Below are 16136 nucleotides of genomic sequence, written 5' to 3' on the forward strand. Positions count from 1 at the left end.
TGAATATGAAATGGTCTTTAATAACATTCTCTACAACAAAAACATTTATACATGGCTCCGAAACGTTTGACGTTCATCAAACATTTTTTATATGCTACTATTAGTTTCAGAACGTTGAGAACGTTCAAATGTAACATTCCCATAATGTTTGGAAAGTGCTTAAATGGAACGTTCCCCTCACATTTGTGTAACATTTTTTTTAAACATTTTTAAAAACTGGACGTTCAAAGAACTTACATAAATAATGTTTTTATAACTTGCAAAACGCTTTTAGAACATATTTGTCAGCTGGTAAAAGTCATTTATATATCAATCAGCAATTTATTTATCATTTGGTATTCAGCAGATGGCGCTATAAAACAAAAATAACTACTGCATAAATGCGTATCAAATTAGCATTATATATCTAAAATACAATCAATTAACATGCAGGCAATACATATAATTTAAAAAGTGTCAAGATACCAGTAATTTAGCTAGAACAATAATAATAATAATAATAATAATAATAATAATAATAATAATAATAATAATTGTGTTTTACTATAATGTAAATCTGCCTATGCCTCTCTTTATTTAAGTTTTGACATTTTTAGACGTCTTTTGTTGGCGTGTTCACAAGCTGTCAGGAATTTGCATTCTGATTCTGAACTGGTTTGTCCTTTTCATATATGCATCACAAAACACCAAAAAACAAAAACAAATTCCACATCCAAACTTCACACCTCGCCATGCATTCAAAAGAGTTGAGCTTTTAATGCATGTCTAGAAATCCACCATAGACTTATATGTATATAAATAAGAAGAGGTTTATAGTTCAGTGCTTAAATCAAAGGTCAGTGAGTGTTTGTGTGCAGGCGGAAGTGGTGGGCGGAGCCTAACCCGCAGGTGTGAGAACGCTCACCTGAGTGCGTTTGAACGCGTGAGCTGTCTTCAGTTCTTCAGACGGAGTTTAATGATGAGTTTATCAGCTTCGGGATTGTTCTGTAGCTATTCAGTTCATGTTTTGTGACAGAACTGCAGTTTTACTTTGCATGCTTTTCTTATTCGTTCAAATGTTGATAGACGCTGGAGTTTAAGAACGACTTAAGATGGATTAAGAGAAGAAACGGGTGAGAACATGAGGAGATGTGTTGAGAAATAACATACTGACAGAATAAACCAGCAACATGAAGAAAGTGCTGGCCTGCATCAGTGTGGTCATCTTCAGATTGATGGGTAAGAAAGACAAATGTTTGAGAAGTCCGTTTCTAATGAATGGGTAGTTTGTAAATCACTATACGTCTAGTTTAGTCCTTTCTTTCTCAACACGTTTGAGCTTTTATGTACTTTTTATGTTTATTGTGGGTTTCATGCTGCCTTTTAGGAAGGTTTGTAGGGTTTTCATCTCATTTAAGTAATTTAGTGAAGTAAAATAGTGTAAAATAGTATATGAGTTCTATTGAGATGTTAGCCCGGATTATGTGTGTGTGTGTGTGTGTGTGTGTGCGTGTGTGATTGATCTGGTACAGTGACATTCTTTAAGAACATTTTCCACTGTAGTTAAAGTTCAACCAGCTTCAAAAATCATTACTCACTCATTTATGACCGACATTGAGAAAATAAGCGCAGGTGTGTGTGTGTGTGTGTGTGTGTGTGTGAGAGAGAGAGAGAGAGACCTTTCCTCACAGAATGCTCCAAATACCAAACCATCAGAAACCACTACTATCCCAAAATAAACTAAATGTTTCCCCAATTTAATAATTGCACCCCATCTGAAAAACTCCCCTTCATTCTTGGTGAAAAATCTGAATGTGCAAATATAGCTGCAAGATTTATAGCAGCCTTGAGCCACAGCCAAGAAACCAATATCCAGTGAATCTACGGCTAACTCGCACCAAACCAACCAACAAACATGACTGTAGATAAAGCTGAATTCAGTTTATCAGTTGAATAAGTACAGAAATAATCTTGTTACATAACATTTACGTCATACATGATACTTGTTCAAATGTTACTTTAATTGCTATATTGTTCCAAATTTAACTGTTGCATATGTTCTCTTTTCCTATGCATCATGCTTTGGCATGCCAATAAAGCTAATTGAATTGTGTGTGTGTGTGTGTGTGTGTGTTTACTGTATATATGTGCCTGCATGCATGCATGCGTGTGTGTGTGTGTGTGTGTGTGTGTGTGTGTGTGAAGTTATTGTTATTTTAAGCGTGTGGCGTGTCAGTGTGTTTGTGTTCAGTCTCAGCTGAGACGAGAACAAACAATAACCAGAACTACAAGACGGCATTCTCTCACTATGTCTCACTGTCTTCTGCTGTCCGGCTTGTTTTGTTTTTATTGAACATCGGGTGTCTGGTCCAGAGTTTCTCATCTTGGTTTCGCTTAGGATGATAGATGATACATTGGACAAGAAGTGAAGGTCTAAAAGAGTTCACAAACATGCAAAATGAGCAGAAACGGCGTTAACTTTATTCTAAAATGTGACCCTGGAGCACAAAACCAGTCATGGGGTAAATCTGGAACCTGAATGAATCATCTCTCCATTGATGTGTGGTTTGTTCGGAGGACAATACATGGATACGAAAATCTGGAATCTGAGGGAGCAAAAAACACATATCTGTAACTCTCTCGTTGTGATGCATGGGAATGTCCTTGTGTTTTTGTGACATGTTTGTAGGTCAGGAGCGATGGATCATGATAGCATGGGTTTATTATTAACTGTCCTCGGCCCTCACCTCGTCTCTAATAGTTAACCCATTCAGTGCTGTTTGCAGATGTTCACACTGTGTCTTTATGTCTCAGTCTGTGTTCACGGTGAGTTTATCGAGCCGTCTCCATCTCTGGCCCTGCGCTCGTTCTCCGGCGCACAGACCCGGCTGCCCTGCCGCTTTATGGTGGAGGCTGATGAAAAAGTGGTGCAAGTGACCTGGTCCAGACAGAAACCAGGAGGAGAACGAGAACAGATCATCATCGGACACTTTACTCAAGGACCTACAGGTGTGTGTGTGTGTGTGTGTGTGTTTGTACCATTTACTAACACTAACTAGTAAAGTGGATCTCCCAAAACCTGTTCGGAACATGTCTGGCTCAGATTTCACAATGGAAACAATCTTAAAGACATGGACATGTGTTCCAGAGTTATTATAGTTCACAAAACAAAAACTAACGAATGGAATGACAGAAACAATCAACAAAATTACTAAAACTTTAACTAAAATGAAAACAGAAAAACCGAACACATGAAAATATGAAAACACTATAATAGTTTTTCAAGGAAACAGATCATAAATCAATGTAATGTATGAATAAAATAATAAAGAACATTTGGAATAAATCAAAGAAAATGGACAATAACAAACATTCTATAGCACTTGAAATTTATTCGCTTGAAATTAAATAAACGTTAGCTGAAATAAGTGAACTTTTGTTTAATTGTTTTGTTTGTTTTATTTTAACTTTTAACTTCTTTATTGTAAGTGTTTGCAATTTATCAATTAATTTTAGCTACATTTTAATAAAGAAATTGAGTTGACTAACTTTCTATATATATATATATATATAATTATTACTATTAAATGTACTTAAAATAAGTTGTAATTGTTTTTTTAAGGTAAGTGGTTTATTACCTTTTAAAAAAATAGTATATATTTTTCAGTGTAGATACCAAAGCAACATTTCTCAATTTCATTAAGTGTAACTGGATATAAAATATAGACCTCAAATAACTAGAAGTGAAAGAAAAAAATATATATATTTTAAATAAATTTTAATGAAAATGTAAAATATAAAAAGAAGTAATTCAAAAAGCATTACAAAATAAACAGTTAAATATTACTAACTATAACAGTACCTCAATGATACTAAAATAAGTGTTCTGGTGATTGGTCCGCCTCTTGTCATTAAATCTCCTCCATTCAGAGAAGCACAAACAGACCAAGCATCATTTCCCTCCAGCAGATTTGTTAAACGAGACTGTCTCGCATGCATTGTGTTCTGACAGGCCTCTGTCACCTAGAGACATTTGTCATGACAGATATTTTCAATAGTGCATTGTGTTCATAAGCTCTTTTACCTGAACCAACTCATATCTGCCATCTGTGTTGCATTGCTTTAATTCACCCAAAATATTAAATATTCTGTCATTATGTACTCACTCTTATATCAGCTCAAACCTGTTTGACTTTCTTTCTTCATACTGTGACACACAAAGGAGCTCATGCTGTGGTTTTACATACAATGACAGTGAAAAAGGACAAAAAGCAGTATAAGATTTAACAGTAGCTGATATAACTTAAGCGTGATATTCCACGTCTTCTGAAGTCTTGTGATGTTTCATGTGAAGAACAGACCCAAACTGAAAATGATTTCACTGTAAAGCTTGAGCTGTGGCTGCCACGGAATGGAAATGAGCAAAAGAAATGATCAGAATGTAAAAAAAATAATAATAATAATTAAAAAAATCTTTTTTGAAGAACATATTTGTTTTAAATGGTGTTATTTTAGGATTATTTTAGGAACCATTATAGTAGAATATAATGGTTTTTTTAATTCTTTTATTTTTCATTTTAAAGTTTTAGTAATTTTGTTGTGGGTTTTTTGTTTTATTTCATTTTTAGTATTTTTATTTTAAGTCTATAAAGTTGTTATTAACTTTTATATTAGTTTTAGTAGAACATAAAGTAAAGCAATGTAAATGAAAAATACAATAAGCTAAAATAAAATAATTTTTCTCAATTGTGAATTTTATTTCACACACACACACACATATATATATATATATTAATATTTTTTTAGTTGTCATTTTATTTTTTTAGTTTGTTTTCTATATATATATATATATATATATATATATATATATATATATATATATATATATTATTATTATTATTTTTATTTTTTTTAAATGCTATTCCTGAGTTTTAATTAACTATAGTCACCTTGGTTTGGGAAGGACATGCAGGTGTGTAAATGATGAGGATTTGGATTGAACCTGCAGCTGTTGTCCAAATCTTCTGGTGATTCTCCGTATTCACGAAGAAACAAGACTTCTGATGAAAAGATAAGAGCTCACGGGATTCGATCTGGTTTCAGTGCTGTTTGTCTGTGAAATCCAGACAGGATGTTCAAAGAAGGACCAGGAATGAACCATAACTCTTCAGTCTCTTGAATGTAATGTTCTTATTTCAGTGTCTCCTGATTTTCTGAGTCGTGTTCAGTTCGAGAGCTCCGACCCGACCGTCGACTCCACGCTGTTGATCCTGAACACCAAGAAGGCCGATCAGGCCACGTACACCTGCCACGTCTCCATCTTTCCCTCTGGAAGCTTCCAGAGACACATCAGCCTGACTGTCTGGAGTAAGATCCCCTCTTCTCACACATCTGTTGAGCTTCTCAAGCTTCATTTCAATTCAGTCTGTTAAAGCGTTTATCTGCTGTACTGTTGTTGTATTTCTTATTATTCCTGATTATAGAGTGTTCTGCAGTGCTTCATCGGTGTTTCTCCTTCTCTAGTTTTGCCGATCTCTTCTCTGGATCCGGTGATTCTTCAGGAAGGCCAGTCGTTCCGCGCAGCAGCTTTCTGTCGTGCGGTTGGACATCCTCCGCCGCGCTTGTCCTGGGACACGGAGCTTCCCGGTCAGTCTCAGAACCGGACCGGAGAGGATGGAGTCGTGACTTCTCAGTTTTCCCTTCATCCTCTGCGCAGCATGAACAAGCGGCGTCTGGACTGTCTGGTGTGGCACCCGGCTCTCCACGGTCCGCACAGAATCAGCAACGAGCTCCAGGTGCACTGTGAGTTATCCTCAAACACATCACACAACAATTAAGCAGCTGTGTGACTTCACACAAAAATAATACATGTATAACACACATAATAATAGTTTTTTATTATTTAAAATTAAAGTTTATTTTTCTGTTTTCTGCTTTTATTTTTAAAATTTTTATTAAATTTTAATGGTCCATATATTTTAACGGGTTTAGTTAACGATTATAACCCTGATACCGTGTTATCTTTGTATCAGTGAAATACTGTTATAGACTTTATTAAAAGTTTGCTTTATTTTTATATCTATATTTCTTATTGCAATTTGTTTTTTTCATGTCTATATAGTTTATTTTATTTCAGTTTTAGTTATTTTTGTATATCCAGTAAATCGAAATGTAAGGGAGAAATGCTTTCGAGGGATCTAGCTGAATTAAAATCAGGTTAATTTTTAAAAATATTTTATTTATGTCAATTAATGTTCATTATTTTATTTCAAGGTAATAATGATGACATGTTATTTCAGTATCAACAAAATACTATTAAATAGTTTTATCATAAATTTTTTAATAATTGAATATATATATATATATATATATATATACTTTTTTGTAAGGTTTCAAGTTTATTTTATTAGTTTATGTATATATAATAATAATAATAATATTATATATATATATATATATATATAATATTATTATTATTATTATTAATTTTTTTTTTTTTTTTTTTAGTAGATCATTTTAAACTAATTGAACTATTGAAGTTGATACGTTTTGTTTTATATATATATATAATATAACTCTTAGTTTGAGTTGTAGTTAATGATGCTAGTGTCCCTGTGTTTGTGCTTCAGATCCTCCTGATGCAGTGATCACTGATTCTGGTTCCTGGAGATTCGGACACTCGGGATCAGAGCTCAGATGTGTGGTTAAAGGAAACCCGCTGCCACAAAACGTCACGTGGAGCAGGTAACACAGTTTTACAGAGCTAGTCTGTGGATGATCTGCAGTTTATTCTGACCTTAAACCACCCCTTTACAGAAATATTCTGATGCGAGAAGTGACCAATCACAGTAAGCTTTGTTTTTGTCTCTTGTTTTGGGGAAGATGAGCATCTGAGAAAAACTAAACCGCAATAATAGTAACAAAAAACATTTGTGATGTTTGTTCATCAGCACTCATTGCATCAGTCTAGTTTTATGCAGGTGAGTTTATGACGGTGTGATTTTAGGGAGCATTCACAATGTTCTTGTGATTTTGTTGGGAATACAATTACAGCGATTTTAATGTGCTTTTTATTTGGACATTAAGTTCCCTAAATGTTTCTGATTGTATTCTGCATTGTTAAATTGGTGCATATAAATGAAAATAATTACTGTAGAGAAAACGGTTATTTAGTATTTATCTTTATCATTAAAGTATTGATTTATTTTAGTATTTAGTATTGATTTCTACTATTTTGCTATTTTTAGCATTATTTGTTTTGTTTTAATATTCATATTTTAGTATGTTTTATTTATTTTTATCATTTAATTATTTAAGTCTTAGTTTTCCGTTTTATTTATTGTAATATTGCAATTAATTTTTTCAAACTCTGCACGCTTTATTTGCATGAGCGTCAAACTGAACTAGCGACATTGCAAAATCCCTACAAAAACACTTGTTTTCCACCCTTTCTCCCTTTGTTTCTCTTTATTTTCCTCTTCCTTTTGTTCTCTTTAACACATGATCACAAAGGCCTCTGAACTGCAGCGATGCATATTCACATGCTCCTTTCAGGATAAAATAAAAGCTTCAGTGTCACGTTGCAACCTTAGAGCAAAGAGCCAAAAAGGGAGATTTTCATGCACGGGACAGTAAAGAACGAGAACGAGAGAGAGAGAGAAGAGCAGGATGCTAAAAGATGAGGGTGGGGTGTATCGAGACACACGCTAAGCCCTAAATAACCCTCCTGTCCAGTAATGATTGTTTTAACCGGCACAGAAACACAGGCTTCGCACTGGATTAAAGATGCAGTGCATCAACTGTAATTAACAGCGTTTCACGTATCCAGTGTGCATTATCATGCATGCTTCTCCATATGTGAATGAGTCCTCAAATCATGCATGTTGGTGGTTTATTAAGGTTGCATGGTGTGTCGGTCATATTCACATGCATACAGTTGTTGAAAAGGTGCTTTAATGCAGGTAGTGCTGGAGAATGAACTGGTAACAGGCTGCAGGAGTCACATGATACTTGGATGATAATTACAGCGAAGGTCCGAAACCTGAGATGCGTTTAATGTGGTGTTTGGCGTCGCTGCAGCCGTGTGATGATGTGGGTTATCGGCCGGAGGAATGCAGTGTGTGTGTGTGTGTGTGTGTGCGGGTCGGTATCGGGGTGTGTCCTGATTCACATCTGTCTGAGGGGTTACAGTCACCTAAAGCAGATTAAACACTGATACTGATGGAGGAAGGGGGAAAGTCAGCTGTGCAAATTCAGTTTTTCAAAAAGTGATTTTCTTGCTGTGTTTTCAATTTGCTTTTCCAGTACAATTACATGACCATTCTTAAATCAAGATGTAGATCCTAAATAATATGCATATATATTAAGTAATCTTTTCTGAAAAGTATTTCAAAACCTTAATTGTTAAAAGGTATCTTCTGCGCATCAAAGCTGCTTTTATTTGATCAAAATGCAGTTAAAATACTGAAATATCAATACAGTTTATATATATATATATATATGTATATGTGTGTCCGTCTGTCTCTCTTTCTGTCTGTCTCTCTGTCCATCCATCCGTCCGTCTCTATTTCTGTCCGTCTCTATTTCTGTCCATCTCTATTCAATTCAAAATTGAAAGAGAAAGTGACATGATATACAGCCAAGTATGGTGAACCATACTCTGAATTCATGCTCTGCATTTAACCCATCCAGAGTGCACCGAACAGCAGTTAACACACACACACACACACACACACAAAGCTTAGTATACATATACAAAAAATATATATATATATATATATAAGAATTAAATGAACGTCACAGTAATGGAACTGAATATTATAACATCTTATTGTCTCTATGTCTGTCTGTATTCAGGAAGGACAGCCGTCTGCCGGTGGGAGTGTTGGTTAAAGAGGACAGACTGGTGTTTGTTCGGCCTCTGAATGTGACGGATGAAGGCGTGTACATCTGCCAGACAGCTAACAGCGTGGGAATCGCTAAAGCAGAGTTTAAAGTGGAGATCGGACGTAGGTGTTTATTCTACCGAAGAAACAAATGACACCAGGCCCGATCATCACACTGAGATTAACTCAACCGTGTGGGTTTTCCCACAAACTTCTCTTTAAAATGTCCTTCTATGGGAATGTCATGTTAATGATTATTACTTTATTTCTATTGTTCTGACTCATTTTGATAAAGCCCATCTTTAAATGTTTTGTTTTTTATTTTAATTCCAAAAATATAACAGAATTTAATATATTATTTTTTATATAGAAATGTTATATTTCACAATAATATATATATATATTTATATTAGCATCACTGATTATTCTTAGATTTCTTTAGTACACATATATATAATTTAATCTTAAAGTGAAGGATGGAAAGTAAGTAAAAATGGCAGTGTCAACATCAGCTCTGTTGACAGCAGCAGAAAATGTGCTTAAAATGAGCAAGAGGATGTTTGATTCTGGAAACATTTGTTCTTGTGTTTGTGACCCATCTCGTCATTTTCTTTGGCTATTTTTCTGTCGATGTTGCCACACGGCCCGTGTTTCTCTGACTTCCTCATAGTGATTTGCACAATTGTGTAACCTTAGATCTCAGTCGTAGCCAACATTGACTCAGAAACTAATTTAAACACCACTGCCTTTCAATGAAAAAACAAATCCTTTAATTTACTCCATGTTTGTCTACTTTTGTGACTCTGCTGCCCCCATGTGGTGATTTAAATACAATTTTACATGTAAATTATTTTAACTTCATTGAGTTTAATAAAATAAAAATAATAATTTTTAGTCTAAATTAAATATAAACAGACCGTGTATTTAAGAAAATACTCCTTAAAGATATGAATTGAAATTTAAATCTACAGCTGTAAATAGATAAAGTGCAATAAAATAAACTCTTAAAAGTGTATTTTGGATTTTTTTTTTTCTCTAGTCAGATCATGACATGTTATGGAAGCAAAGTAATCTCAAAATTGATTAGTGCATGAAAAAACACAGTTTTTGTCTGAAGCGTCTCACCTCAAATGAATGCATTAGTGTTTTTTGTTGTTTGTGTTTCAGAGCATTCGTCTGAATTCACTCCCGTTCTCGGAAGCCCCTCAGAGACTCTCCTCATCATCATAGGAGCGTCCGTCGCCGGGGTTTTGCTCATCGTCCTTGTGATCGCCATTATTTTCGTTAACTGTCGCCTTCGACGCAAGAACAGGAAGCTTAAACGAACACTCAGCACCAGAATGTGAGCCTGTGACCTTTAACCTAAAGAAGTGCATCTAGAAACAATGTGACCCTTGGCCACAAACCCTTGGTCCATTTTCTATTGCTGTATGGTTTGTTAGGACGACAATATCTGTCTGAGATACAACTATTTGAAAATCTGGAATCTGAGGGAGCAAAAAAATCTAAATATTGAGAAAATCATCTTTAAAGTTGTTCAGATGAAGTTCTTAGCAATGCATATTACTAATCAAAAAAAAAAAAAAGTTTTGATATATTTACGGTAGAAGATTTACAAAATATCTTAATGCAACATGATCTTTACTTAATATCCTAATGATTTTTGGCATAAAAGAAAATTTGATAACTTTGACCCTTACAGTGTATTGTTGTATTGCTCCAGATATCTGAATATGAATGTGTTTGTGTCTCAGGGAGGAGATGGTCAGTCTGTCGCGACAGGTGTCCATGAGGAGACTCAACTCCGTCAACGGGGATCTCAGGACAGCGGTACGACATCGCAATTAATATTCATGATTAGATTTGTGATGAGAATCATCTTTGGGAGTAATGACAAATAACAAAAAAAGTTTGAAAGTGTGGTGGTTTTTAATTGTGATGAATAATGTCATAATGCAAATAAAAAGACACACTATTGCATTTATAAAGAGCATTAAGTTTTATTTTTTTGCATCAATGTTAATTAATAAACTTATATTGTATATTCAGATTACCATAACGCAGATAATCAGTATTTATTTTATTAGTGTTTATTAACCCGCCTTTAATTTATGCTGATGTTATATGTAAAATGGAAATTATTTGTAGTACAGTATTTTTATTTTGATCAGAATCATCTTTGGGAATAATAATAAAATGCAAAACAAAAACAACTTAAAACTAAGGGAATGAAACTGGAAAACTAAAATCATGTAACCATGCAAAAAAAAAAAAAATATATATATATAATAGTTTCTTCTATTTTTGGGTGAAATGTGACCCAGACTTGTTTTCACAAGATTTTTCATTAAACTATAAAACGTGTGATGGTTATATTTGAAATGCTGTCCACCTGCCCGTTCTAGTTTCATTGTAAATGTTGCTGTAAACATGTTTTCTGTTGTTAGAAACTGAAGCAGGAATCTAAATGCAGTTGTAATTTAGTTGGAAGTAATGTGCTGCATTATGACTCTTGTTTGTGTGGTCTGCAGCCGGAGGAGAGTTCACTGATTCAGATGGACAGTGTGACGAAGGGCAGTGTTTTTTCGGTGGAGGTGAGTTTATTTCACACCAGCACGTGTGTGTGTGTGTGTGTGTGTGTGAGTGAGTGAGATAATATCACCAGAATAAACATCTGCATGTCTCCTGTAGGATTGTTCAACGCTGAGCGATGTGAAGGGCAGACATGGAGACGGAGAGTATGACAGTCTGGGACGTCCTGCCATATACACAGCGTACCGGCCGGAGCGATCCAGCAAAAACACAAGAGAGATGGAGGAGGAGAGAAATGAGCGCAGACGGAGAGTCGAGTACTATGTCAAGTCCAGCAACATATCACTGGTGCGTGTGTGTGTGTGAACATCAACATCAACCCATTCATAAAATTTCTCATATCAGCAACAGACCACTTTATTAACTCCATAAAGTGCGTATAATTATGAGCGAAGACCAAACAACATGCCTAAAAGCCCTTGTAAATCGACGGACAAAAAGTATTGTGTTTAGCCAAAAAATGGCCAATACCAAATATTGAAAAATGTAAATTGTGTCATTAATTATTTGTCCTCAACTAATGTGACGTGACAGAATCAATCAAATATCACAGCCAATCAGAAGTGCATGTGGGCGGAGCCTCTCTGGAAGCTCACTGCAGTCGCAACGAAATGGATGTTTATAATCGAATTCATAAATATCAAACCTTTTTTGCATCATTAAATGCACATACTGAGTAACTGATACCATCTTTATGGGATACATTTGTTGGTTCGCAGTGAGTTCAGTTTTAATGTACAAGTTTGCTTCAGTTTATTTTCAAGAACTGAGGTAAACGGTTGTTGCTATGATATTCAAACTCAGATTAGATTTGAATAAAGCATACAATCACCTGAGAATTATCTACCGTCATATATATCGTATGTTGTGGTTTCATCCTGCCGTGCCTTAACTTCATTTCTAATATTGCTGCATCCTCATAAACATTTGATAATGTTTGACTTTTCAGTCTTTGTTAAATCTTTTTTGGCTAATTTTATCTGTAAAAAAAAACTGCTTAATTATGCACACCTGAATATAAGGCGTTTTTCACTTCCATCCTTCATGGACCATTATATTTCATTTATAAATGAATAAAGATTAATTTACTGTAATAGTATTTATTAGGTTGGCCTGAGAAAGCTACTTATTGTTACCAGACAACATGCTAGTTGCTTGCTAATCATGCTAGAAACATTTTAGTCACTTGCTAATCTTGTTAGCAATATGTTAGTAGCATGCTAATCATGTTAACAACATACTAGTAGCATGCTAGCAACATTCTAGTAACATACTAATCATGTTAGAAACATGCTAGTTACTTGCTAATCATGCTAGCGATATGCTAGTAACTTGCTAATCATGCTAAAATCATGTTAGTCACTTGCTAATCTTGCTAGCAATATGTTACCAGCATGTTACTCATGCTAGCAACAAGCTAGTAACAAGCTAACCAGGTTAGAAACATGCTAGTTACTTGCTAATCATGCTAGCGATATGCTAGTAACTTGTTAATCATGCTAGTAACATAATCATTTTAGAAAAATGTTAGCACCATGCTAGTAACTTGTTAATCATTTTAGAAACATGTTAGTCACTTGCTAATTTTGCTAACAATATGTTAGTAGCATGCTAATCATGCTAGCAACATGCTACTAACAAGCTAATCATGCCAGCAACATGCTAGTAACTTGCTAATCAATTAAGCAACATGCTAGTAACTTGCTAATCAATTAAGCAACATGCTAGTAACTTGCTAATCAATTAAGCAACACGCTAGTAACTTGCTAATCAATTAAGCAACACGCTAGTAACTTGCTAATCAATTAAGCAACACGCTAGTAACTTGCTAATCAATTAATCAACACGCTAGTAACTTGCTAATCAATTAAGCAACATGCTAGTAACTTGCTAATCAATTAAGCAACATGCTAGTAACTTGCTAATCAATTAAGCAACATGCTAGTAACTTGCTAATCAATTAAGCAACATGCTAGTAACTTGCTAATCAATTAAGCAACATGCTAGTAATATGCTATCCATGCCAGCATTATGTTAGTAACAGGCCAATCATGTAATCATCTAATCTATCTAAATTTTTGAACTTTGTCTTGCCAAACTTTTTTTATCTAGTTAAGATTGTGGTCTTGAATTGGTCAGATGTGTTTGGATAAAAAAAACATTTGATTTAGAATATCAAATTGCATAACAACTGTACATCTTTGATTCTTGTTTTGCCATCAGCAGTGGATAAACTGTGACTGTTTTATATGATCATACAGCCTGAGGTGAAGAACAGCTATCCTTTAATGATGATGTTTCTCTCGCAGGATTCAGGGCTTCACCGAGATCAGAGTCCTCCTCCTCCGTCCGTGAGCTCGGGTCCGACTGCAGATGTGATCGGTGATGGATGGAAGCGCGGCTCTCGCCGAGAGATTCACCGAGCGGAGCGTGAGAAAGACGTACAGCGAGAGCGAGTTCCTGAAGGAGAAGAAGAAAGCTGTGAGGTGAACTATCACCTGTCCGAGGCCACTACCAACTACTTCCAGTGCAGCAACGGCGGACTGACGCCAAAACCAAACTCCAACGCCATCATTATACACTCACGAGGACAGGTCATATGATCCTCAATGCATGCCTTATAGTTCATAATCTGTAAGGCTGTAAACATCACAAACTCTTAAAGGGACAGTTCAAACAAAAAAAACACTTACTCAAACTCATGTCTGTTAAACCTGCATGACTTTGTTTTGTAAAGCATCCATGCTTAAAATAGTCATGCATATCACTCGTGCATGAATAATGTGTGAATGATAGTTAGCGTTGAGTATAATTTGAATTTTATCATTTCCAATTCTGCTTATTGATTCTCAGTTTCGATTCCAGTGTGGTTAAAAATTTAGATATCAAATATCTGTATCCCTGGAGCACAAAAGCAGTCATGTTTCTACTGAACCAAGTTTTGCTGATCTGATTTGTTCCTGGTTTAGACTCGGTCTACCTCTGCAGAACTCACAGTGCCTTAAACTGGTTGATTGCATATCAATCTGTCATAATACTAAATATTGTCCTCCAAGAGATGTTTATATCTACAGTATACTGACACGGTCAGTGAACAGTTTAGAATAAATAAGATTTAGAATATTTTTGAAAGAAGTCTCTAAATTTATTTGATCAAACAAGCTGTAGAAATTTGAAATATTATTACACTTTCACAATTGTATTTTTATATATATATATATATATATATATATATATATATATATGCAATATAAAATATTTCTATTTGACATCAGTTTCAGCTATATAACATTTTTCCTTTACAAATAATTTTTTTCCCCTGTCACTGCTGTTATTGTTCCTACTGTAAAGACACACATTAATCTGGATCTCCATTGTGGCTGATATACAGTTACAGTTTCATCACTTTGTTAGAAAATATGATTAATTTCTGTAAGGGTTAAACAGATTAGCAGGTTACTTCTCTACAGTCCACCCAGGAAACTACTGAACTTACTACTTCGTCCAGTGACATTATGGACCTATTTATAATCACTTTGCAAAAACTCCAACACTGTATTTTTTTTAAGTATTGCACTATTTGTAGATGTTACTAGTCTGAGTTTGTGTAAATGTGCTGTTGTTGTTTTTTTTTACTCAACTAACTAGTGTTAACGTCCAGCCCTGAACTAGATGTGTTTATTGAAAAGAAAGAAAGATGACTGATCTGTGAAGAGATTTAATAAAAGTTAATGTGAATGAAAATACAGAGTCAATCGATGAAAGGCACAGTGGTCACTTTTCGGTGGTGTGTCCTTATGCTTTCACTGAAATGCACCGATAGGAAATTATTCGGCTGATATCGTTTGGTACATTAGATTAGAGGTCAAAATTAACATCAACACTATTAGCCTATTTTCAGTTCTATTCATTTTCAGACATAATCACACATGAAACGTTTAGTTACACATAAACTAGTTCTCACAACTTCATTACAGATTTATTTAAACATACATATATAAAAGTCAGAATTGTGAGATGTAAACTCGTGACTGCGAGAAAAATCTGAATTGCATGATAAAAAGTTTTTAAAGATTATCTTTTTTTTTTTTTCATATCTTTTTTTTTTTTTTTCAGTGACGGAAAATTGCTTTTATAAATAATCCCCCCTGAATAATCATTCCTATCGTGATGAAGATGAGAAGCAGGTTTCTGAACGAGACGCCCTGCAGAATAACCAGAAAACACTGAAATCTATTTATAGCATTAACTTCAAAGAACCTCAGAATTTGCTTTGAGTCTAGAACATGCACCGTGGTATTTAGATCGTCATCACATCACACAAGCAACAGGGACGCCAGAGTTGCACTTGCATCAAATTTCAAAGGTAAAATCTGTTGTCAATAAAAGCTTTTTGCCAAATGCATGACAGAAATGTTTGCACTGAACTATGTTCTTAGGGTTTCCTCCAGTCCCTAAAAGTCTTCAGTTAAATTGTTTAAATTTAAGGCCATGTAAACTCTAAAATGATACAAAGTCTTAATTATTAGTGGTATTAAATTTGGGGACAGAAAGACAAAAATTGCTATATAGATTAGTATGTAGATTAAACTTCAAAAGGCTATGATTTCACTGAATAAACCGAGTCAGGCAATGCTTTGTTCAGCGATTACCGGGGACACTGGTATATATTTCTGCAGT

The 16136-nt window shown here is 34.7% G+C and overlaps 1 protein-coding gene across 1 annotated transcript; it reads left to right on the plus strand.

Moving 5' to 3' along the window:
- Window positions 1-748: 748 nt before the first annotated feature.
- On the plus strand, window positions 749-14269 carry LOC132095948 (nectin-4-like). The gene is made up of 11 exons (XM_059501040.1): window positions 749-1218; window positions 2794-2988; window positions 5179-5346; window positions 5503-5781; window positions 6609-6723; window positions 8836-8987; window positions 10032-10206; window positions 10619-10694; window positions 11396-11458; window positions 11556-11744; window positions 13766-14269. Exons 1-11 carry the CDS (start codon window positions 1170-1172, stop codon window positions 14057-14059), a joined length of 1755 nt encoding a protein of 584 aa, XP_059357023.1. The 5' UTR covers window positions 749-1169; the 3' UTR covers window positions 14060-14269.
- The last annotated feature ends 1867 nt before the right edge of the window (window positions 14270-16136 follow it).

This window comes from Carassius carassius, chromosome 20, assembly GCF_963082965.1.
Source record: "Carassius carassius chromosome 20, fCarCar2.1, whole genome shotgun sequence".
In the NCBI taxonomy this organism is placed as follows: Eukaryota; Metazoa; Chordata; class Actinopteri; order Cypriniformes; family Cyprinidae; genus Carassius; species Carassius carassius.

Bases quoted from the DNA above. Each gene is read 5' to 3' on its own strand.
- LOC132095948 (XM_059501040.1), top strand. From the start codon at position 1,170: ATGAAGAAAGTGCTGGCCTGCATCAGTGTGGTCATCTTCAGATTGATG. The intron at 2,989-5,178 runs GTGTGTGTGTGT...TTCTTATTTCAG, and splicing joins CTTTACTCAAGGACCTACAG to TGTCTCCTGATTTTCTGAGT. The intron at 5,782-6,608 runs GTGAGTTATCCT...TTTGTGCTTCAG, and splicing joins CAACGAGCTCCAGGTGCACT to ATCCTCCTGATGCAGTGATC.